Source organism: Rhinoderma darwinii, chromosome 12, assembly GCF_050947455.1.
Source record: "Rhinoderma darwinii isolate aRhiDar2 chromosome 12, aRhiDar2.hap1, whole genome shotgun sequence".
Lineage (NCBI taxonomy): Eukaryota > Metazoa > Chordata > Amphibia > Anura > Rhinodermatidae > Rhinoderma > Rhinoderma darwinii.
The window spans coordinates 64,499,780-64,523,219 of NC_134698.1; the positions used below are offsets into that span (position 1 = coordinate 64,499,780).

A 23,440-nucleotide genomic window follows, 5' to 3' on the forward strand; every position below is an offset into this window, starting at 1 on the left:
CTTGCGTTGTCTGGAGCTAACTTTTGCTTCTGTCAGTTGTCTCTGTTTTGCTGTGTATAGCTTTCGCAGCTGCTTGTTTGGTACCTTTTGTCTAGACTACTTGTAAATCAAATGGGTTTTATTAGACAGAGCATTGCTAACTGAGTGCAAGATGAGATCTAACGTCGGGGTCCCCGTACACTGATTTCAGGGGCCACAGCTACACATGCTTGGGAGATATTGTTTACTAGTCATAGGCGTAGGATCTGTCCATAGGAGGTTGTGCACTTATTCCATCCCCATGATCGAGCCTGTGTAATCAAACATCCTCCTGTTTACAATCTCGGTCCCTGCCATCAGCTCGCTCAGACCCACATTTATATATTACATTGTTGGGGCACCTCTAAATGGGCCACTTATCGGGCAAACACTCATTCCTAGTACGCTCGTTGCCGATAATTTCCCTGTGTAAACAGGGCAGCGATCAGCAGATGAACGAGCAAACACTCAATCATCTGCTGATCGTATCATTTTAAAAAACTGAAATATTATCGTGTCGGCAGCACATCTCGCTGTGCAAACAGGGACGCGCTGCCGACATGATAATAATGGATGGGGACGAGCGATCAGAGTAACGAGCGCTCGTCCCCATCCATAGTGCCGTGTGACAGGAGCAAACGAGCGCCGATCAACAATGTATCGTTGATCGGCGCTCATTTACACGGCCCAGGACGGGCCGTGCAGGAGGACTTTAATGCTCTGTTTCCATTGAACCCGGTTAAATTTCTGCGTTGACCATCATCGTGTTCCTATGATGTTTGGCTTTTCCTCGTAATCTTATTTAGATTTGTTTGGTTATTTATTGTAACGTACAAGTTGTGCGACGTAGAGACGTCTCGGTTACAGCTCTTTTGTAGTTACTTGCGGCGGCCTCCGTGGTTATTGGTGTTTGGCACAAAGTGACTATTTTAGGGCTTTACAGAAGGCTCTGTAGTGAAGTTTTGTGGTAGGAAACCCGCTAATGTTCTTCTGTATGGTTAATATTTATATTCTACTTCTAAAATAGTCCTAATCTGGAATACATTGAGTTACTGTTTAGTGTTATTATCGAGGTTCCACTTCTGTATATAATATAAATAACTGAGCGATAGACACGACCTAATGATCGGGCAAACGCTCGTTGATCGTATCGTTTATGCGGCATTACTTTTAATCGTTGTCTGCAGCACATGTCACTGTATAAGCAGGGAGATGTGCTGCCTATATGATGCAATTGTGTGAGAACGAATTATCGTAGTAACAGTAGCTCCTTCCCATAGATAACCAATCATTGCTTCTTGTGACAGGAACAAACGAGCACTGATCAACCAGCTGTCTCATTGACCGGCCCTCGTTTTCACTGCCCATATGGCCCTTAAGTTTGTAACATACTCAGTGTGGGTAGTTAGGCGGCCATACAGATGAGCTAGCCGCTGTTTCCCAACGACACCATAAACGTGCATGTTGGGCTCAGCCGTCTGTGCGTGTTTATTACATTGGGGATAACTACGTTCAGACACCGCTCACCGCAGCTTATATCCCGCGGTAACCGAGGATCGGACATGTTAATATCCAGAATGCCCGATCCTTCTTCTCAACGCTACATCTAAAGTCAGGGGAAAGCCAGGAGACCCCCATACACATGAGATCATCAGCTGATCCCTCAGAAGTCAGGGCTCGGACGTCTCATGTATACGGCCATATTCCTGTATCCTTGTGATAATTACGCTTCTTTTTTATTTCCGCTTCCTCTTTCATTGACACTTTGGTATATGTCACCATACACACCTCTATAAGATGGACTACTAAATATATGGCTGAGCAGGCCCATGCATGCTGTTTCATTATCATACTGTATGCCCACTAGATGCAACCGCTAGCTTCTCATCATCTGATAGGTGTCCTGAGGTGAAGGGTTTGCCCAGTGACCGCACAATGTAAGGCCGGACTCACACGAGCGTGTGCGTTTTGCGCACGCAAAAAATGTGGCGCTTTGCGTGCGCAAAAGGCACTTAACAGCTCCGTGTGTCATCACCATATGATGCGCGGCTGTGTGATTTTCGCGCCTCCGCCTTCATTATGACAGTATGTTTGTATGTTTGTAAACAGAAAAGCACGTGGTGCTTTTCTGTTTACATTCAGTGTTTTACTGCTGTTGCGCGAATCACGCGCCTCACACGGGAGTGCTTCCGTGTGCTGCGCGTGATTTTCATGCACCCATTGACTTCAATGGGTGCGTGATGCGCGAAATACGCCCAAAGAACGGACATGTCGTGAGTTTTACGCAGCGGACTCACGCTGCGTGAAAATCACTGACAGTCTGCACGGCCCCATAGACTAGCATAGGTCCGTGCGACGCGCGTGAAAATCACGCGCGTTGCACGGACGTGTATCACGTTCGTCTGAATAAGCCCTAACATTGATGTAGCCGTCTTCCATGATTACATTACCGACCATAGCAGTGGAATTTATATTATTGTTACAAAAAATATATCACCGCGCCAAAGTTTAGGTTTTCTTTCCAGCAGTATCGTGCTGGTTTCCTTTTTATTGCAGCTAGAAATCAATAATAAGTTGCTGAAATTTAGTAGAGTTGTGTTGGTTATATACACCCTGCGAGGACTGCAGAGATCAGGTCGGCCGGCCGCATGCTTTGGCATGGGGGGGGGGGGGTCCTGAGCCTCTGATAAAGCAGTCTGTGTATAGCGAGAATTAAGACGTACGAGATGTCATGGCTCTGCTGGGTTTTTTGGAGCTGTTAGGCCTCCTCCAAACACATCATTTTTGTATTTTTTTTTTCTGGTGTTTTAAAACTTATGGAAAATGTTATAAAATGTAACAGCGTTTTCTATGGCTTTTTTAAGTGCTATAAAGAAACCTATGGAAAAATTCCACATCCTGAGCATGCTGCGTTTTGGGGGGAAAATGCCCCCAAAAACACGCTTCTGACCATTTTTGGTGGCGTTTTTCATTTGGTGGTATTTTGTACTCGTGTTTTTTAAAGTCTTGTAGAGAAACTTATATGAAAAATACCAGAACAAAACTCCACACCCAGAGCATTCTGCTTTTGGGAAAAAAAACGCCACTGTCCATAAAAAAGCAACTAAAGTGCCACAAACCAAAATGCAGTTGTATGTGGTGCGTTTTATATTTTACTATATAATGTTACATCTGGCCGCTCCAAAAAAAAAACCACCTTGCACAACGCCACGAAAAATGCAGCAAAACACTGTGTGTGAGTCCAGCCTATGGGTGGGTTCCGACAGACCGGAAAAAATCCACAGTTAGGCCCCATGCACACGACCGTAACAAAACTCCGTAATTACGGACCCGCCCGGTTCTATTTGCCGCAGACACCTTTCCGTATCGCTACGGAAAGGTAACTGTGCCAAGAATTTTGGAGCATGTCCTACTTTTCGATTTGTACGGGCTTCGCTCCCATTCTTTGTATGGGAGCACGGCACGAAAATGCGGCAGTCGGCGGCCGGCCGTGCTCGCAAACGCGGGCCGTGATTATAGACACGGCCATGTGCATGAAGCCTTAATCCGTAGAAAAATCCGCTGCAGCACATGCAGATTTTGCCATGGATTCAGCTGCATATGTAGTGAAAATCCGAATTCGCAACAATCTGCAGCATTTTTTTTGTATTTTTTTTTGCTGCACCTGAACTCGCCCTTCTATTCCTGCACTGAACGTTTTTATTATACACTGTATATTTTTTTGTTTGCCCCCTCTCCCCCCCCCCCCCCCCCAATAGGGCAGAACTCACTGCATTGCATCATATGGTAATTGCATTTATACTTCCACCCATCCAAAAAACATGGAACAAAAAACATTTTTCTTTGTCTTTTTAGGCAGCGGATGAGCCTGCCTACCTAACAGTGGGGACCGATGTCAGTGCTAAATACCGGGGTGCCTTCTGCGAGGCAAAGATTAAAACCGTTAAACGGCTGGTGAAAGTTAAGGTATGTTGTACAATACAATAGTAGGGCCATATGTATGCGTTCTAGTGTTGGGGTTCACATTGCTGTGTTCTATGGATGGTTCTATCCGGTCACCACAATTCTTTATATAGTGCGGAATTGTTGCTGGCTTAACTGCAACTCCCATCATTGTATTCCAGCCAGTTCCAGAGTCCAGTTATCAGACTAGACTGTCTCCGACATCTGTGGAACCGGTGTTGTGGTGCAAACATAAAAACCATCTAGAATTCAGTTGAATAAATGGTCTTAAGACTGCAGAACCCTTTTTAAATGAGTACTTTGTATGTCCTAGATACTGCAGGATATGTGCACCGTCGCATGTTGGCAGTATTGCAACCAATGTAAAGCGGTATTCCAGGGGCCACATTGTTTGTACCTACAAATAATAACTGTATATACTTACCTTTTTATAATCCAGCTCTTTTCCTGCACCTGCCGGTTCCCCGTTTACTCTGTGAACATGATGATGTGACGTTCACAGCGACGTCACATCACCACAGCGACGTCGCATCACCACAGCGGCCAATCCCTGCCCGCTGCAGTTGTTGTGTCCTTCGTGTCGCCCTGTTGTGTATAGTCACCGTAGTCATTTCGTCACGTTCACTTGTAAGCAATGGAGGACCAGCGGCACAGGAAAAAAGCTACAATGTTCGTGTAAGTATATTACAATGTTTTGACCATATAGACCTATTGTTATAACCCCTTTAAATGCCCCTGTGGGGGTGACCGGCCTTCTGTCTAGTTAGCTCATTTTAGTAAGAGCTTCCTAAGCAATGGTTAATACACTTGGTATGATGATTTGTGGACAATATAATAAAGTTTCCCATAAAATTCGATATAACCCGGCACTTCTTGTCATCTACTTAGTTCTGAAATGCCAGCGGTGTATTCCCAGTGACCCACCTCTTCACGCCTGTGCCAGTTACTCCATAATTGGATTTTCAGACCTCTAATTGATTTACTCGTCTTCCTTCCTCCACAAGGTTCTGTGTTTGACAGTGTTGGCATTAAAAAAATAGTTATCTGATTGTGGCTTCATTTCCAGGTCACTCTGAAACAAGACCACTCCACACAACTGGTACAGGATGACCAAGTCAAAGGGCCATTAAGGGTACGTTTGTGTCATGCTCTGGTTTTAATAATATGCATTTTGTGTGTTTTTTGTTTGTCCTGGTTTACTTTAAAGGGTAACTAAACTTTTAACAAACTTCTGACATGTCATAGTGACATGTCAGACGGTTTGATCGGTTTGAGCACGGAGACCCTCACCAATCGCAAAAATGAAGCGGGGTGAGCGCTGAGCCACTTGGTTTCTGATCGGCTTTTCTCTGAAAGCCAATGTAGTGGTGTACGGACTCAATAGAAAGTCTATGGGCGCACCGTTACATAGGCTTTCCAAAAAAAGCAGATCAGAAATGAAGCGGCTCATGGCTCACACGAGCACTTCTACTGCTTTGTGTTAGCGATCGATGGGGGTGTCAGTGTTCGGACCCCCACCGATCAAAACTTATGACATGTCACTATAACATTTCAGAAGTTTGTTGAAAGTTTAGTTACCCTTTAACTTCCTTCCACCGCACGGCTTGTTTTTTGCGAGATGCGTTGCAGTTTTTAACGTCCCCATTTATTGTCCTATATAATGTACTACAAACGGCAAAAAGTGATTTGTGGTGGAATACAGCAATCAACTGCAATACCGCCGTTGTTTTTTGGGTTTTGTTTTTATAGCGTTCACCGTGCTGTAAAAACAATGTGATAACTTTTAGACTTTGGGTCAATACGATGACGGCGATGCCACGTTTATGTTTTTGTATGAGTTACTTCTTTGACTAAAAAAAACAAAACAACTTGTTTTAAAAAAATTATTTGTTTTGTGTCGCCATATTCTAAAACCCACAACTTTTTTATCTTTTTATTTTTCCGTCGATAAAGCGATGTGAGGTTTTTTTGTTTTTCTCCGGTGAGCTGTTTTTTTTTTTTTGTTTTTTTTTTCTTTTGTACCATTAATGGGGCACATGAGACTTTTTGATCCAGTTTTTAGAAGCTAAGGTGACCAAAAAACAGCAATTCTGTCGTTTTTTACAATGGCCACCCTGTCTGATGATATTGTGTAATAGTGCAGCTGACACCTACGGTGTATGGAGCCCGCTCCAGCCCCCCACCAACTATGATGTCGTTATGTCAAATGTCCAGTTAAAATGAAGCCGGATTTGTTTACACGGTCACATCTGTCGTCCCACCTTCATGGATAAGAACGTATGCAGTGATCCCCAGGATCAGGCGAGAAGTTCATTTAAACCCACTGACTATGGGCAGGCATAACTCGCTGTGGGTATATTTTTGGTGAACAACATCTCGAGGTTTATAAAATGTCTCGGAAGGGGGGGGGTGATGATGATTAGGAAGTTGCTTGTAACATGTCATATAGTTGTCCAGATATCTTCAGCACTGTATTGTTATATGAAGACAACTAGGGAAAATACATTGGCATCTTTACTTCTTACTGTGTTTCTCTCTACCTAAATTATTTATTTTTTAATCAAAAATCTGACGCTCAAATCTGATCTCCGTCTGCCAAAAGGTCCTGCCAAGCCTTGTTGCCCTTTATCCACCACACTTTGTTCTAGAGCTGAGAGTGACCTGAGACAGACTGGTTGCTATGGATGTGCCGTCTGACAAATTCATGTGAAAGGATTGTATCTGTCCGCTCATAGCTCCATAGTAACCGGTCTCTCGCACACTCAGATGTTCAGCTCATAGATGGATTGGTACTGATAGGGAAGTTCCAGAATTTCAGTCTCCCATCTCGGACTACAATATTAATCAGATTTTTGCAAAAATACCTAGAGAGAGCGGATGAGCCTGCCTACCTAACTGGTCTACATAGTGCAGTTTTTAATGCTTTTTTTAAATGCACATATATTTCACATTTTTAACTGCAGCGTTACTTTTTTTTTTTTTTGTGTGCCATGAATGTACAAGTATCATAATTCGTTTTGCAGAACCGCAGTTCTAGGAACCTTTCTTAGAACTCTTCAGCGTCTATAATGACATATCTTTGTGTCTTTAATATGTTTTTGCAGTATTTTTGGGTGCAGTGATGGTGCGGCAGTTTACAAGCTCCAGATGTTGATGCTTACAATGTGCTGCTCCTCCAGCTTTCCTTTGCATGTAGAGCATGAGATGATGTCTCATTATATTATGGCATGCTCTGGACACTGGGGAGGAGAGGTGGAGGGAGAAGACTGCAAGGTCAGCTGTAAGCACTTCTTCACTTGCGGCCTTGATTCAAGTCCCTGCAAGACCCCAGGGAAGGATGCGATCCGCTACCAGCGTCCACTATTCTCTTACCCTGGGCATTGTTTTGAATATTTTTTTTTTTTTTTTTGTTAACACTTAAAAGGTTAATTGTAACCATACGTGAAACTTGGTTATGTTAGTAAATCATATATGGGGTTTGGACAAACCTTTTTCGTTTGAAAGGTCCCCTGACGATGGAGCTGATCGTGATGTGGGGTGGGGGTGCCCTGCTGCTGCTGCTGGGCACCCTCCAGTCAGCTGTTATTAATGTAAGAAGTGGGGGAGGCAAAACATATTGTCTCCAGTAGCGAACAATGCTTTTTATTTATGCATTGAGAAAATAAGTAGCTTAGCCATATAAACTTAAAGGGGTTCTCCAGGATTAGAAAAACATGTTGTATTTTTCACAGGTTATGTCTGGTATTGCAGCACAGCTTTATTAAAGTGAATGGGTCTGAGCTTCAATACCACATGCAACCTGTGAATAGGTGTGGTGCTGTTTCTAGAAGAAGGCAGACATGTTTTTTTCTAATTCTGGACAACCCCTTTAAATTCTGGATGTAGAAATAATGTTTGTATTAAAATTCTAGACTTTATACACATTAGTATCACTGCTTTCGTTCTTGGCTGAGCCATGATCTGTCAGACCCCATTGACTTATAGTGGGGGTCCGTCGCGTTTCTATCAGGATTTCGCTGTTCTTGCTGTCAAACACACCGGACCCCCGGCAGGCAGAAACCACCAGTGTGAACAGAGCCTTACAAGCCTGGATGCTGTTCGATTAGGCGGAGTTTATAATAATGCAGTCAGGACAGTAATGTAGAATATTGGTCTCTTGCTGCAGGTTGGAGCTACAGTTGAAATGAAAGCCCCCGATGGATCTCCCCAGGAAGCAGTTATAAGCAAGCTGACCGATGCTAGCTGGTATACAGTGGGTGAGTATGAGCCATACATCTCATTATATACCTGTGCTGACACCGGGCCTGTGTCACTAATACTCAGTCCTGCACCCGTGTCACCATTCTGATGATAAACGTGCAAATTGTCTGGACTATTGGATTGGTTTATTTTCTAAATCTCCAAGGAAGATCAGTCAACATTATAACTAAAGAATTATTATTACGCTTGCAAGAATGTTGTAACTTTTTCTTGTTAGGCCCCATGCACACGAACGTGCTTTTGCGGCCGCAATTCCCCCGAAAATCCACGTGAGAATTGCGGCCTTATTCGTCTCTATGGGCCCATGCACACGACAGTGGTTTCCACGGTCCATGCATGGCCCAGGAGCCTGGACGGCCGAAAGAACGGGCATGTCTTATTACGGCCGTGTTCTGTGGTCCAGGCTTGTATAAAATAACGGACGTGGCCATGTGCACGGCCCACGATGGCTCGCTGGTGACACTCCGCGGCCGGCCGTCCTGAAAATCACGGCCGTGTACATGGCTACAGTCGTGTGCATGAGGCCTTAACCTTTCAGATAAGTTGGGTACTGTCAAAACCCTTCAATCTGACACGATTGGGACCTAAAACACAGAATATTTAAATTCTAGGTCCGCACATTTAAGGCTAACAAATAGCTGGCACTGCTAGTTAGCTTTAGGGTAAAGGAAGGTACATACCAGTGAGGTGGATCATAGGGCTTGCGTCAGGGTAAAAAAAAATACTTTTATTCCGCCGGGCGCCATATGCTAATTAGATTGCAGAGTCTGCTGAACCAGGAAGCTCCCAGCATCCAGAGCTCTAAACACGCCCCTCCCATCTGCAGTTGATTGACGGCTCTGCTTGTATCACGATCAAGACCAGTAGAGCCGTCAGTCGTATGCAGGAGGCAGAGGAGTCGATGAAGCACACGCCAACCTAATTAGCATATGGCGTGCGGCAGAATAAGTTATTTTTTTACCCTATGATCCACCTCACTGGTATGTACATCTTCGTTTAACCTATCGCTAACTAGCGGTTCCAGACGTTTTTTTAGCCTAAAAATGACAGACTCCCATAACACTTTGCTGTCTTATCAGTCTTAGGCTTCATTCACATCCGCGTCGGGTTCCGTCAGACATTTCCGATAGGGGAACCCACGAATGGAAACTATAGCTTTCCGTTAGCAATATTATTGATTTCAATGGTAGCGCTTCCGTTGCTAATGGTTTCCATTTGTCTCCTTTCTGTAAGGTTTCCGTTTTGTTTTTTATTTACAGAATCAATAGTGCATTAGCAACGGAAGCGTTACCATTGAAATCAATAATAATGCTAACGGAAAGCTGTGAGTTCCCCTATCGGAAAGGTCTGACGGAACACCGACATAGATGTGAACGAAGCCTAAGTTGTACAGCTGTTTTGGGCCTGTAACTTCAATTTCCTTAGAACACTTCCTGCCTGTGCTACTAGGTGCTCATGACAACACTTCCTGCCTGCACTTACACAGCCTTGTCATAGAAGCATTGTGTGGATCCTAATGTGTATAAGTGAATACCACTTGTGTGTACACTCATGTTAAGATGTAGATGGGGACATACAGCCCCACGTTCCTAGATGCTGCAGATACCGTGCCTGTATCTTCGAGCACGAATCACAAGCAAAACATAAAAACTATTAAAGAGGTGTTGCAGGGGGTGCTCCAATTTTATATAATTGAAAGCTGGTTGTACCGAGCCCTGTATGTCCTACTACTGCTTAATAAATCTCTTGCATTTATGCTCCAGGAGAGAAGATCTTGAACTGAGGCTACTGGTGCATGTCCAAAAGAAAGGTATAAGGGCCTGTTCACACCGGTGTCAGTGTTTCCGTTACTCTGTTCCATCAGAGGAGCAGAGCAATGAAAATACCAGAAGCGCTAGTTCCGTTACATGCCGGACACCATCAGCACCCGACGGAACCCATTGACTTTAATGGGTTCCGTCGTGTTTCTGTAATGGTGTCCGTCGTTTTACTGTAAACAATAGCGCAGCAGCCTCTAACGCAGATGTGAATAGGCCCCAAGTTAAAGACTTGGTATACACACAGCCTGTCCATGGATGTACGGATACCTCATCCACGCGCATGCTGTTCAGGTAGCCCCGCCCCATCTGATATGTCAGCTGACTTATACAAAGTTGCAGAACCCCTGTATAGATTCTCCACATTGTTACCTGAAGAGTTACAAAATGTTTTCAATGTTTGACGGGTAAATCTAAAGTTCATGTGGCACTTGTCCTTGTCCTGTTATCTTTCACTTCAGAGGATGGCAAATAAACAAAAGTGAATGGTGTAACAGGTAAACAATGGAGGCATGCTGAGCGCCGAGTGCCGCTGTGTGTTGTGACTACATGAGGAGATCATGTGTCCTGTTTGAAAATGGGAAGGAAGTAGTAGGTTATGTTCACACAGAGTTTTTTGCAGGAGGAATATCTGCCTCAAAATTGCATTTGGAAGTTTGAGGCAGATTTTCCTCTCCCTCCACGCCGATTTTTGCGGTGTTTTTCGGCCGCGGCCATTGAGCGCCGCGGGCATAAAACACAGCGAAATACGCTTTCTCTGCCTCCCATTGATGTCACTGGGAGGTCAGAGGCGTAAATGCCCGAAGATGGGGCATGTCGCTTCTTAGGCTATGTTCACACGGGGTCTTTTGCCGAGTTTATTGACGCGGAAACCGCGTCGCAAAACTCGGCAGAAACGGCCCGAGAACGCCTCCCATTGATTTCAATGGGAGGCGTCGGCGTCTTTTTCCCGCGAGCAGTAAAACTGCCTCGCGGGAAAAAGAAGCGACATGCCCTATCTTCGGGCGCTTCCGCCTCCGACCTCCCATTGACTTCAATGGGAGGCAGGAGAAAGCGTGTTTTCTGCCCGCGGCGCTCAATGGCCGCGGGCGAAAAACGGCGCGATCATTGCTATTCACACGGAGTATTTTGGGGGAGGAATATCTGCCTCAAAATTCCGTTTGGAGCTTTGAGGCAGATATTCCTCCCCCAAAATACTCCGTGTGAACATAGCCTTTATCCCGCGAGGCAGTTTTACTGCTCGCGGGAAAAAGACGCCTCCCATTGAAATCAATGGGAGGCATTTTAGGGCCGTTTTTGCCGAGTTTTGCGGAGCGGTTTCCACGTAAAAAAACTCATTAAAACTCCGTGTGAACTTAGGCTTGGTTTTCACACAGTTTTTTGCAGGAGGAAAATCTGCCTCAAAGTTCTGTTTGGAATTTTGAGGCAGATTTTCCTCTGCCTGAACACCAATTTTCGCGGTGTTTTGCGCCTGCGGCCATTGAGCGCCGCGGGCATAAAACACCGCGAAATACGCTTTTTCAGCCTCCCATTGATATCAGTGGGAGGCACTTTCTGACTTTTTTTGGCGCGTTTTCCGATGCGGTTTCCGAGTCAAAAAAAACTTGTGAACCTTAGGCCCTGTTGAGACGGAATTTTTTGACGGGTCGGAAAACACGCCGAAAATGCCTCCCATTGATTTCAATGGGAGGCGGAGGCGGTTTTTTCCCGCGAGTGGAAAAACCGCCTCACGGGAAAAAGAAGCGACATGCCCTATCTTCGAGCGTTTACGCCTCTGACCTCCCATTGACCTCAACGGGAGGCAGAGAAAGCGTATTTCACTGCGTTTTTGCCCGTGGCACTCAATGGTCACGTGCAAAAAACACGGCAAACGGCGTGCAGGCAGATGAAAATCTGCCTCAAAATTCCAAACGGAATTTTGAGGCAGAATTTTCTGCCTGCAAAAAACTCAGTGTGAACCCGGCCTTCCTTTCCAGACCTCTCACGACTGCCTGCACAGTGTACATTGTAGCAATAAAGACTTTATGTTTAATTTTTTTTTATAGTTTTTGACGATGGTGATGAAAGGACTTTGAGACGGACATCGTTGTGTTTGAAGGGGGAAAGGCACTTTGCTGAGAGTGAGGTAATACAAAAGAAGCTGCCTGAATGTAGCTCAAATTTATTGGGTTCTCCCAGAATCTTAAATCGTAACCTATGCAAGGAGAGGTGATAATTTTCTGATTGCTGGGGTCCCCACCGATTGTGAGAATTGGGAGTCCCAAACCCCCCCTGTTCTTTCTTACTATTGACCGCAGGGAGGAAGATATTGAATGGAGCGGCGGTGGAGCATGCGCGCTGCCGCTTCATTTCTAGTCTATGGGAATGACAAAAAGCAGTCGAGTACGGCGCTCATCCGTTTCTGTCATTCTCATAGACATTGAATGGCGCAGCGGGTGCATGCTCGTCCTTCGCTCCATTCAAATGTCCTCCTCACTATGGAAGGTGCAGTGAGGAGGATCTGCGGGTTCGATACCCCTGTTCTCACGATCAATGGGGGTTCCAGAGATCAGAAAATGATCGCCTATCCTGTGGATAGGTAATAACTTATGATTCTAGGGAAAAAAACTAACTTTTTTTTTTTGTTAATCACATTCCTACTTTTCCTCGTATAGACGTTGGACCAACTCCCACTAACCAATCCTGAACATTTTGGCACTCCTGTCATTGGGAAAAAATCCAACAGGGGAAGGAGGTCGTCTCATCCAATGTAAGTATTGGGAGGGAGCTCCCCCGAGTGTAGATATGCTGGACTTATGTACTTATACTGGAAACCTTTTTCCTCCCAGATTCGCTTTACTCTGAGGAACCTGCAATGTGAAATAGAAACTTGTTCTTGCTCTTTTTCCATTGCTGCATTGTAACATAAGAATTTGAGGCTTTAAAATATTCTCACCTGATCCTGGTTCTTATGTGCTGTCCTGTCTTTTGTTTTGATTCTGCCTAAAAGTATGGGAAATTCCAGTCCAGCGCGCTGTTTACCGGAGTGCCAGCCACTGTTTAATTATAATGTTACCATAGCGATTACTCCCTTGTCAACTTAAGCCCATTCTGTGCAGTATAAATATAGGGCACCGCTGGGTAAGTTTGGATTTCCACTAAAAGCCATCTGTGACTTGAATAATTGGTTGAAATTGCGAAGATGACTTCTGAGTTACCATCTACAATTAAACACCAATATTAAATTGCCTGGTAGTTCTGCATCCCCTAGGTCTAAACAAGGACAACCTTTTATCTAGCAATCTGATTGGACGTTGGAGACATTAAGAAAATCTAAGATTTGGCTATTATTTTTTTGATTGTGGTGAAGGGTGTGCGATTCATGACCCTACAGTGTATCTTAAACCCTTTTGTAAGATTGCAGTCACACGCGTCAAATGTTACAGAAATGTCTGCGACTAAAAATCCGTTACATAAAGTTGAACTTACAAATATCCATCCACCTGCTGCAGAAACAATCCCATTCAGATGAAGGTAACTTGATTTTCAGTCGCGGATATTTTTGCAACAAAATCTGCTATGTTTGACTGCACCCCATGGGTATATTTCCACAGGTCGAATACGCAGCATATCCAACCAACAACCCGCAGGGAATTCTGGCCTAAAAACCACACCAATTGTGGTGCAGATTTTCGGCCAGACAAGCTTCTTCGGAAAACAGAGCAGAGAAAAAAAAGCCAATACTTCCCTTCACTGGCGTTGCTGTAGCGACACATGTCTCTGATCTCCGTGCAGTCCGACCTATGATGACGCTGCAGCCCATGTGACCGCTACAGCCTGTACTAAGCTGCAGCAGTCACATGGGATGAAACGTCATCACAGGAGGCCGGACTGCACAGAGAACAGCCGGGGGAACAATATTTTTTTCACAGCCTTTCTGCTGCAAAAATCACAATATTAGCTGTTTGTTGCAGCTTTTACCTCCCCATTGAACTCTGTGGGGAAAAACGCAATGGCGTTCGATTTCTGGACTTTTTTTTTTTTCTGTGGCGTGTGGATGACATTTGTTCAAATCTCATCCACTTTGCTGCTGCTATAAATGCTGTGGATTTTCCGCACAGAGTTCCGTTGCGTAAATTCAGCAAAGTTTACTCTACGTGGGAATCCAGCATGAGGCAGCCTTCGCTGATTGACGGGTTTCCAGATTACATTTTAACCTTTAAAATGACCCATTACATGTAAAATAACGAGCAATCTTGGATCTATATCTTTTACGTGTATCCTTCTAAATGATTGTTAGCAAACCTTTACTATTTTACCGCACAGCTGGGAAGATTTATTAACCCCTTGACGCATTATCACATACATGTACGCTATAAGCGTTAAAGGGAAGTATGGAGCACGCCCATGGGCAGAGCATGCTCCATACTCAGTGGGTGTCAGCTGTGTATTACAGCTGACACCTGGGACTAATGGCCAGGAACTGCGATCGCACTGTTCCTGGCCGTTTAGCCTCAAATTCTGAGGTCAATCGCGACCGCAGCATCTGAGGCATTGAAAAATGGCTCATCAAGGCCCCCCTATGACGAAATCGCAGGGTACCGATGGTTGTCATGGCAGCCCAGGAGCCTAATGAAGGCCCCCAGGACTGTCTTCACTCTGCCTCTGCTAAGCCCTGCTTGTGGCAGGGCTTAAAGAGGCTCTGTCACCACATTATAAGTGCCCTACCTCCTACATAAGGAGATGGGCGCTATAATGTAGGTGACAGCAGTGCTTTTTATTTAATAAAACGATCTATTTTCACCACTTTATTAGCGATTTTAGATTTATGCTAATGAGTTGCTTAATGCCCAAGTGGGCGTATTTTTACTTTAGACCAAGTGGGCGTTGTACAGAGGAGTGTATGACTCTGACCAATCAGCGTCATCCACTCCTCTCCATTATATTTACTCAGCGCATAGGGATCCTGCTAGATCCTTATGTGCTGTCTTATACTAACACATTAACAATACTGAAGTGTTTAGACCGTGAATAGACATTCCACGGGATGTCTATTCACAATCTCTGCACTTCGTTACTCTCTGTGGTAGTTACAGCAGAGGAAGCGTAATCTCGCGAGATTACGCGGGAAATGACAGGTTACAGCGAGATCACGCCTCCTCTGCTGTAACTACCACAAAAACAGTAACGAAGTGCAGAGATTGTGAATAGACATTCCGTGGAATGTCTATTCACTGTCTAAACACTTCAGTATTGTTAATGTGTTAGTATAAGGCTGGATTCACATGAGCACATTACGTCAGTAATTGACGGACGTATTTCGGCTGCAAGTCTCGGACCGAGCACACTGCAGGGAGCCGGGCTCCTATCATCATAGTTATGTACAATGCTAGGAGCCCCTGCCTCGCTGCCGGACAACTGTCCCGTACTGTAATCATGTTTTCAGTACGGGACAGTTGTCCTGCAGCGAGGCAGGGACTCCTAGCGTCGTACATAACTATGATGCTTGGAGCCCGGCTCCCTGCACTGTGTTCGGTCCGGGACTTGCGGCCGAAATACGTCCGTCAATTACGGACGTAATGTGCTTGTGTGAATCCAGCCTAAGACAGCACATAAGGATCTAAATGAATGGAGAGGAGTGCATGACGCTGATTGGTCACTGATTGGTCAGCGTCACACACTCCTCTGTACAACGCCCACTTGGTTTAAAGTAAAAATACGCCCACTTGGGCATTAAGCAACTCATTAGCATAAATCTAAAATCGCTAATAAAGTGGTGAAAATAGATCGTTGTATTAAATAAAAAGCACTACTGTCACCTACATTATAGCGCCCATCTCCTTATGTAGGAGACAGGACACTTATAATGTGGTGACAGAGCCTCTTTAACAGATTCCTGTCAAAATAGCAATATACTGCAATACATTAGTGTTGCAGTATATTGTACCAGCGATCCAACTGTCGCTGGTTCAAGTTCCCTAGGGGGACTAATAGATTGTGTAAAAAAAAAAAAAAAGTTTCATAAATTTATTAGTAGTGGGGAAAAAAATTAAAGATTCAAAAAATAAATTTTTCCTTAAAGTAATGTGAAAACGAAAAAAAAAATATACAAAATTGGTATCGCTGTGTCTGTATATACAATTATTTAACTCGCACGGTGAACGCTGTAATAAACAAAAATCACAGGTTTTTTTTGGTCACCTTACCTTTAAAAAAACAAAATGTAATAAAAAGTGATCAAAAAGTTGTAAGTACCAATAAAAACCACAGCTCGTCCCGCAAAAATAAGCCCTCACACCTCTCAATCCATGGGAAAAAAAAAGTTACAGCTCTCAGAATGTGGTGAAACCCCCCCAAAAATTTTTTTTTAACAAATTGTTTTTTTTTTGTAAAAGTTGTAAAATATAAAGAAACCTATATAAATTTGGTATCACCGTAATCGTATTGAGCCGCAGAATAAAGTTAGTGTCGTTTTTTCCAATTACAGCCCGCAAATACTTTTTTTTCCGTTTCCCAGTACATTATATGCTACTTTAAATGGCCGTTAGAAACTACAACTCCTCCCACAAAAAAAACAGCCCTCACACTGCTTTTATCAACGGAAAAATAATAAAGTTATTGCTCTTTGAAAAACAAAAATGAAGAATAAAAAAATGGCTCAGTCCTTTAAGGTGTTAATACTGCCTGAAACTGAGACTGCATAAAACGAGATGGTTTAGACTACAAGTACGCACAATGTAACATAGTGGCGCACAGTCTGTGTTAAATTTCGTGCATGTCAGACACCATTCTCTTCTTTGCGCCACTTTTTGGGTGGTTTACTCTATACCGCTAATTTGAGACAGAACTAGCTCGCTACGAATAGTAAAGCTGCTCCCATGTGCTGACCCCTGTGTGAAGCAACAAACTTTAAGGAACCACAAGTGAGATGTAGTCCCATTTGGGAAAGAATTGCAGTTTTAATCCCTTCCCATTTCTATGAGCCCAAGAAAATCTTTCACTTCTTCGCATTGTGTGCAAAATATTGGTGGAGTTGATCTCCTATTAATAAAGGCTGCCTAGATGTAACATTTGTTTTCCTTCATGTTTTTTCATAGGACAGAAGATGAGAAAGAAGAAAGCAGCAGTGAAGAGGAGGATGATGATCTGAAACGCATTGGGGATGAATTATTGGGAAAAGTCGTAAATGTGACCTGCATCTCAACAAACGAATGCTACATTGCTCTGGTGAGTCGCACGTGTCAGGATATCGTAGCTGATCAGCACGATATACATCATAATACAGGCTGCACGCTTCATTCTGTACGGGTCATTACAGTAGTCTCAAGTATTTTGCTTATTTTAGGCTTGCTGAATAAAACTGGTAATGAAATCATTCTCGGCCAAAATACTCAGCCCGACAAGCTTATGAATTCTACGTAGCGCATGAAGTTGGACACGTTGGATTTCCCACTCAAGATTGGGCAAAAGTCTGTCAGCCCTTCAGACATCAGGCCACTCTACGTTTAGCGTACACGAATGAATGACACATACATGCTTATACTGTTACATACTTCTACCCGTGACTCCCATTGTGAAGATCATATTCTTTGGGATATATATACGCAATGGTGTTTTTTTTTGTTTTTTTTTGTGGCATTCGGTTTTATTCCAAAGTTTTAGTACAGTTGAAAAAACGTATACTTGGCGTACATCTTGCTAATGGTAGTCTATGGTTACATTTATTTATATATATCAGAAGTATTTCATGCTTCATTTGCCGATTTTAAAGGAGCAATCCACAATATTTTATTTTTTTATTTTCCCCTCAATTTGTACGTTGGTGTTTCAGTGGGGTGCTGTGTGTAGAAATACTTACCGGTCCGTGTGCATCTAGTAGTTTTCGGGTCCAGCGTCGCTTTCATGATCTTCCCTCCGAACTGTCTGGAATCGCTGCTTTTGAGAGAACCGGAACGGAGGCTCTCAATGTATTCGTATACAGCCTCGTTTTTGCTCCCATAGGAATGCATTGAGAGCCTGAGTTCCAGTTTTCTCGAGCACAGCAACTCCAGACAGGTCAAAGGGAAAAATCACGTAAGCGGCGCTGGGCCCGAAAACTACTAGATACACGGATCGGTAAAGTATTTCTACACACAGCACCTCACTGAAACACCAATGTAGAAATGGAGGGGGAAATAAAAAAAAAAAAACAAGAAACAAAACTTGGAGTGATCCCTCCGAGCCTAAAACTTTAGAGGTTTATGTGGGTTTTTTTTTATTTTTATTTTTTATTTTTTTTTGCTTTAGTTACCTTTTTGAAATAAATTTCTGAAATATCTTCAGGATAGGCCGTCAATATCTGATCGGTTGGGTGCATCTCCCGGTAGCTGTTTTGAAGCAGCCACATTGTATTACCACCTACTACCATTCACTTGAATAGGAGAAGGCTGTAATACTTTAAACCGCCACTAGAAGGGTGTCAGTGATTGACAGTGCGGAGCAGGTAAGAAATGAAAGGGAAGCAGCGCTTGCATGAGCGCCATGACCCCTACAAACAGGCTGATCGGTGTAGGTGAAATGATTCAGACCCCCACCGTTCAGATATTGATGGCCTATCCTGTAGAGAGTCCATCAATTTAGTCTCCCCGGAAAACCCCTTTTAATGTCTGACGTCTGAAGGCAAAATCTTGCATGAAAAAGGAAGCGATTACAAATAATACTGTCCCTTAAACTTAATTGGGTCAATATTCTGAGTTAATGTTTGGATCTTAATGGGATAGAAATACAGAATGGTAGGTTGCTCTAGTGAGTTGTGATGTTTGTACGGCACTTTATAGATGTTGGTACAAGAACAGTTGTGCCATCTTTACATTTTCTACACCTTTCTTTCATTTGTAATTGCTCCATCATTCTGGCGTACAGTGATGGGTGTGTGACCGCGTCCTTACGGGAAGGTTGATGTATGATACGATCACTTCACAGTGAACTTGGTAGGAGCCGTATAAAAACGTTCATGGTCTTCAGCAACGTATCCCTGACTCTCTGTGGAACCAGCCGTCTGTCTCTGTAACATCTGTTTATTGCCTCTTTAAAGTCGGCTTGGCGCCTGTCCACCATCAGCCCTGTCTTAGTAGTTTAGTGCAGCGTACATAGCTGGCATTCTGTCTGGGCCGCGTTGCTTTCCTTTGTTAGGAATTATCTAGAAAAAGCCTATTTATCAAGGTTGAGTTGGAAATTAAAGCCCATCACAGCATAGCTGACATTTTATTTTGTTTCAGCTGAGAGGAGAGAAAGTGAATGCTATTGCCTGAGGAGGGCAGGGAGCAGAGAACCAAGTGAGCGGGCACCCAAGTGTCTAAAGTTCAGGGTAGAAATCGTGAAGACCAAGAAGCCATCTAGTCTGTTAATATTATCCACATCTTGCTGGATCGGTGTTCATCCTATACCCTCTGGTAGTGTGTCAAAAACATTTTTACTAATTTCTTATTCACATACATATAAGGGCCTGTTCACATCAGCATTGGTTTCTATTGAGGTGTTACGTCGGAGCTTTCCATCGGGGGAACCCCTCAAAGGAAAGGCAAACGGAAACCATAGCTTCTGTTTGAATCACCATTGATCTCAATGGTGACGGATACTTTGCTAATGGTTTCCATTTGTCACCGTTGTGAAAGGTTTCCGTTTTTTTTTGATGGAATCAATAGCGCAGTCGACTTAAAACTCCAGACAGCGCTATATACAGGGTCGGTAGTGTAGCCTAACTATACCGGTGGTGTTGGTTATGCAAGTTTTTCATCAATGTGAAATCAACGTTTTAAGTGACGGCCTCCTGATTGGACGGCATAGCTGTCTTTCAGAGCAGAGGTGAGGGGCTGGCAGCGTTCAGTGGGGAGAGCCTGGAGCACTTCAACCTCAAGGGGCCGCCTCCCTGGCACTTGCAAGGTGGTGTTGTGGGGCATTAATTTGCATGACCAACACCACTGTTATAGTTACGCTACTCTCCCAGCCTGTACATGGCGCTGTTAGCAGTATTTAGGGCTCAAAACTTCTGACAGATTCACCAATCATTTATTATTTTATTTTTTTTATGGCGGTGAGCGCTATTTAACCCCATAACAGTCGCAATAAAATTGGAAAAACTGTCCCGAAAATCACGGCTGTAGGGTGCATAAGCCAAACGTCCCTCTTTTTCTGATTTTCCACTTCCCAACTCCGTAAATGGCTCCTGTATAGTAAGCCCGGTTGTCTGGTGGCAGTGTAGAAATGTATGTGTGGTTGGTGATGTCGTAAGAAAACCGTGTGCACGCAGGTAACTTCATACAGCTAGAAATGTCTAAGTCCTGGAAATCAGGTGCAAGTCTGAATGGAAATAAAATAAACATTTAAAAAGTGTGTCTGCTATATTAAAGGCTATCCACATCTTTCGTGAGCAAATTTTTTTTATTATTATTAATTTAATGTATTTTGTGTGTTTTTAAAATCGCTTTTATTAATTTTATTTATTTTTAACTTTTTGAGGAACAGCTTCTATATATCCAGTATACATAGGTCGATCAAGCTGTCTCTGTCGATTTCCATCAGTTCAGCTAAGCTGACAGGCAGAGAGCGGGTTCTGCGTAACTCTGACACACAGGATCCAGCTAATATCTATCACATCTGACTTCATAACTTTTGTTGGCCTGACTCGCAACATCCTTTCTAGTTCATCCCAAAGGTGTTGGATGGGGTTGAGGTCAGAGCCCTGTGCGGGCAGTCAAGTCCTTTCACACGAAACTCATCCAATCATGTCTTCATGAACCTTACTTTGTGGGAAGGCTTTTTTTCTGTTCAAGCATGACTGTGTCCCAGTACACAAAGATGGAAGCGACAATTGTCCAAAATGTCTTGGTATGCTGAAGCGTTAAGATTTCCCTTCAGTGGATCTAAGGGGACTAGGCTGATCCCTTATTATCCCTCCTCCACCAAACTTTACAGCTGGCACAATGCAGTCAGGCAGGTAACGTTCTCCTGGCATTTACCAAACCCAGACACATTTGTCAGACTGCCAGATAGAGGAGCGTGACTCATCACTCCACAGAACACGTCTCCACAGCTCCAGAGTCCAGTGGCGGCGGCTTTACACCACTCCATCCGACGCTTGGCATACTTGTGATGTGAGACTTGCATGCATCTGCTCGTCCATGGAAACCCATGCCATGAAGTTCTCGGGGCACAGTTATTGTGCAGATGTTAATGTCCGAGGAGGTTTGGAGCTCTGCAGTTATTGAGTCAGCGGAGAGTTGACCGCTTTTATGCACTATGCACCTCAGCACTTTGCGACCCCCCCCGCTCTAACCTTACGTGGTCTGCCACTTTGTGGTAGAGTTGCTGTGGTTCCGAAACGTTTACTCTTTGCAATAATATCACTCACAGCTGATTGTGGAATTTCTTCCCTCCTAGATATTCCACAAACTGACTTGTAACCGTGGCGTCCTATTACGGGACCACGCTGGAAGTCGGTGAGCTTTTTAGAACGACCCATTCCATCACAAATGTTGGTAAAGGCGACTGCATGGTGAGGTGCTGGATTTTATACACCTGTGGCAATGGGACTGAATGAAACGCCTGAATTCAATCATTAAAGGGGTATTCCAGCCTTTAGCTTTTTTCACCTATTCAATGTTTTTTTTTAGTGGGTCTGACCGCTGGGGCCCCCATCGATTGCCAGAATGGTGGACCCAGTTTCCCCAGCTGACAAATGCTAAAGACTGGAATACCCCTTTGAGGTGTGTCCCAATACTTTTGTATGTGTGTTATATTACATCTTATTTAACCTATTATTTTTTATTTAATTTTTCCGCGGAGGACCTTATTGCAGTTTATTGCGTTTTTTTTCTGTACACTCCTATTAAGCCGTGCATGTTATCTATCTACATGTGAGGGCAGCATAGTATAGTGGCAGACATGCTGGTTTCACAGGTCTGTCATTTATTTGCTTGAGTGAAGCAGTTTCTGAGAACTTACCTTCAGAGCCCAGAGAAAGCCGCCACAGAGGAGTCTGGCGCATTCATGAGCTGCCGCTAGCTCCGCCCACTCTCCACTGATTGACAGATGTTTCCCTATTCACAGCTACTGAGCCCGTGCCATTTTGTTATAATGCACAACCGCCGTACATGTATGGTGGATGGCGCTAAGAGTTTAATGTACTGTTTCGACCACAGTTTTTAACAAAATTTTTGTTTATTTAATTAGCAAAAATTACTGAAAAAATGTTGTCCTGTCATTTTCTATTAAAAAAAAAAAGTGGCAAAAGCATTAGTCTGAAATGTTCCTGTGCAGGGAGGAGCAGCTGCTGTTCACAACCCGCTCTCCCTGCACTCACACCGCTGCTGGGGCAAAACTGTAATGTACATTTCCTCCTGCCCACGTCCTAGAAGGATGTCAGAAGTGGTGAACGGAGACCAATTTCTAGGACCAAGGGTTTCGGATATATATTTCCCATTTTTTGCTTTCAATTACATAAACTCTCTAAGACTTTATTTTTTTTGCACAACTTTTATTCTGAAGGCAAGGTATAAGCAAAACTAAAGGTACCCGCAAGACATACACATATCGATCATCTGCCATCAAATTGTGCCTGCAGTCACCCTCCAACCCACAGACTGCAATAGAACCTAAACGACTAACTGGCGATGGAAAATAAAATCTGTGCATACATACACATCATTAATATAAATATACATACACATGTACACACACACACACATCGTATAGACATACATCCTATATATATATATACACACACACACACACACACACACACACACACACACACACACATATATCTCATATATGCACGATCTTTGTGTAATTTTTGTTAAATGCGTGTCCTGGCGTTTAATGTTTTGTATTTTTCCTCCTTTTACTGTTTCAGGTTATTTCTCCCAGTTGCAGCGAAGAAACATCAGTGAAAAGAGACCAGTGTTTGGTTCGATCCTTCGTGGATGCAAAATTGTGAGTTATTTTATAACTTTGGTGCCTTAAGCTCAAGTGTAGGAAGTGAATGTTTGTGTGTGAGCATTATCTCTTCTAATAACGGTTGTTGTCATGTGTTACACTTGTGTAGCGCTGGCGATGTAGCCTAATAATAAAAAAATGTTTGTTTTTTGTTTTTTTGTTTTTTTTCCCTATTGCCGTGTTTTTTTTTTTGTTTTTTTTTGTGCTCAAAGAAACTAAAGACAGGTCATTGAACTATTGCTGTAAATGGTCAGATATATTTGATGCAGGCTTCCTCATTCCGCCATCCAGATATGATAAACTATAGCGAAGAAACTGGCGTCATAGCTGGTGAAGTGCCTGCACGTAATATATCAGACTCCTTCCACGGTCACCAGTCCACTGACCTGTGCCTGGTGCATCGCAGCCTGATGCAGCCACATTAAAGG

At 43.6% G+C, this 23,440-nt stretch overlaps 1 protein-coding gene across 3 annotated transcripts in view; it reads left to right on the plus strand.

Moving 5' to 3' along the window:
* Positions 1 to 23,440, plus strand: part of ARID4A (AT-rich interaction domain 4A) — a 66,998-nt gene that overhangs the window by 1,807 nt on the left and 41,751 nt on the right. For all 3 annotated transcript variants that reach the window (XM_075843426.1, XM_075843424.1, XM_075843423.1), the window contains exons 3-9: positions 3,874 to 3,984; positions 5,048 to 5,113; positions 8,147 to 8,237; positions 12,104 to 12,183; positions 12,713 to 12,807; positions 17,135 to 17,264; positions 22,930 to 23,009. In XM_075843426.1, the coding sequence (XP_075699541.1) occupies positions 3,874 to 3,984; positions 5,048 to 5,113; positions 8,147 to 8,237; positions 12,104 to 12,183; positions 12,713 to 12,807; positions 17,135 to 17,264; positions 22,930 to 23,009 (653 nt within the window). The remainder of the gene's footprint in view (positions 1 to 3,873; positions 3,985 to 5,047; positions 5,114 to 8,146; positions 8,238 to 12,103; positions 12,184 to 12,712; positions 12,808 to 17,134; positions 17,265 to 22,929; positions 23,010 to 23,440) is intronic.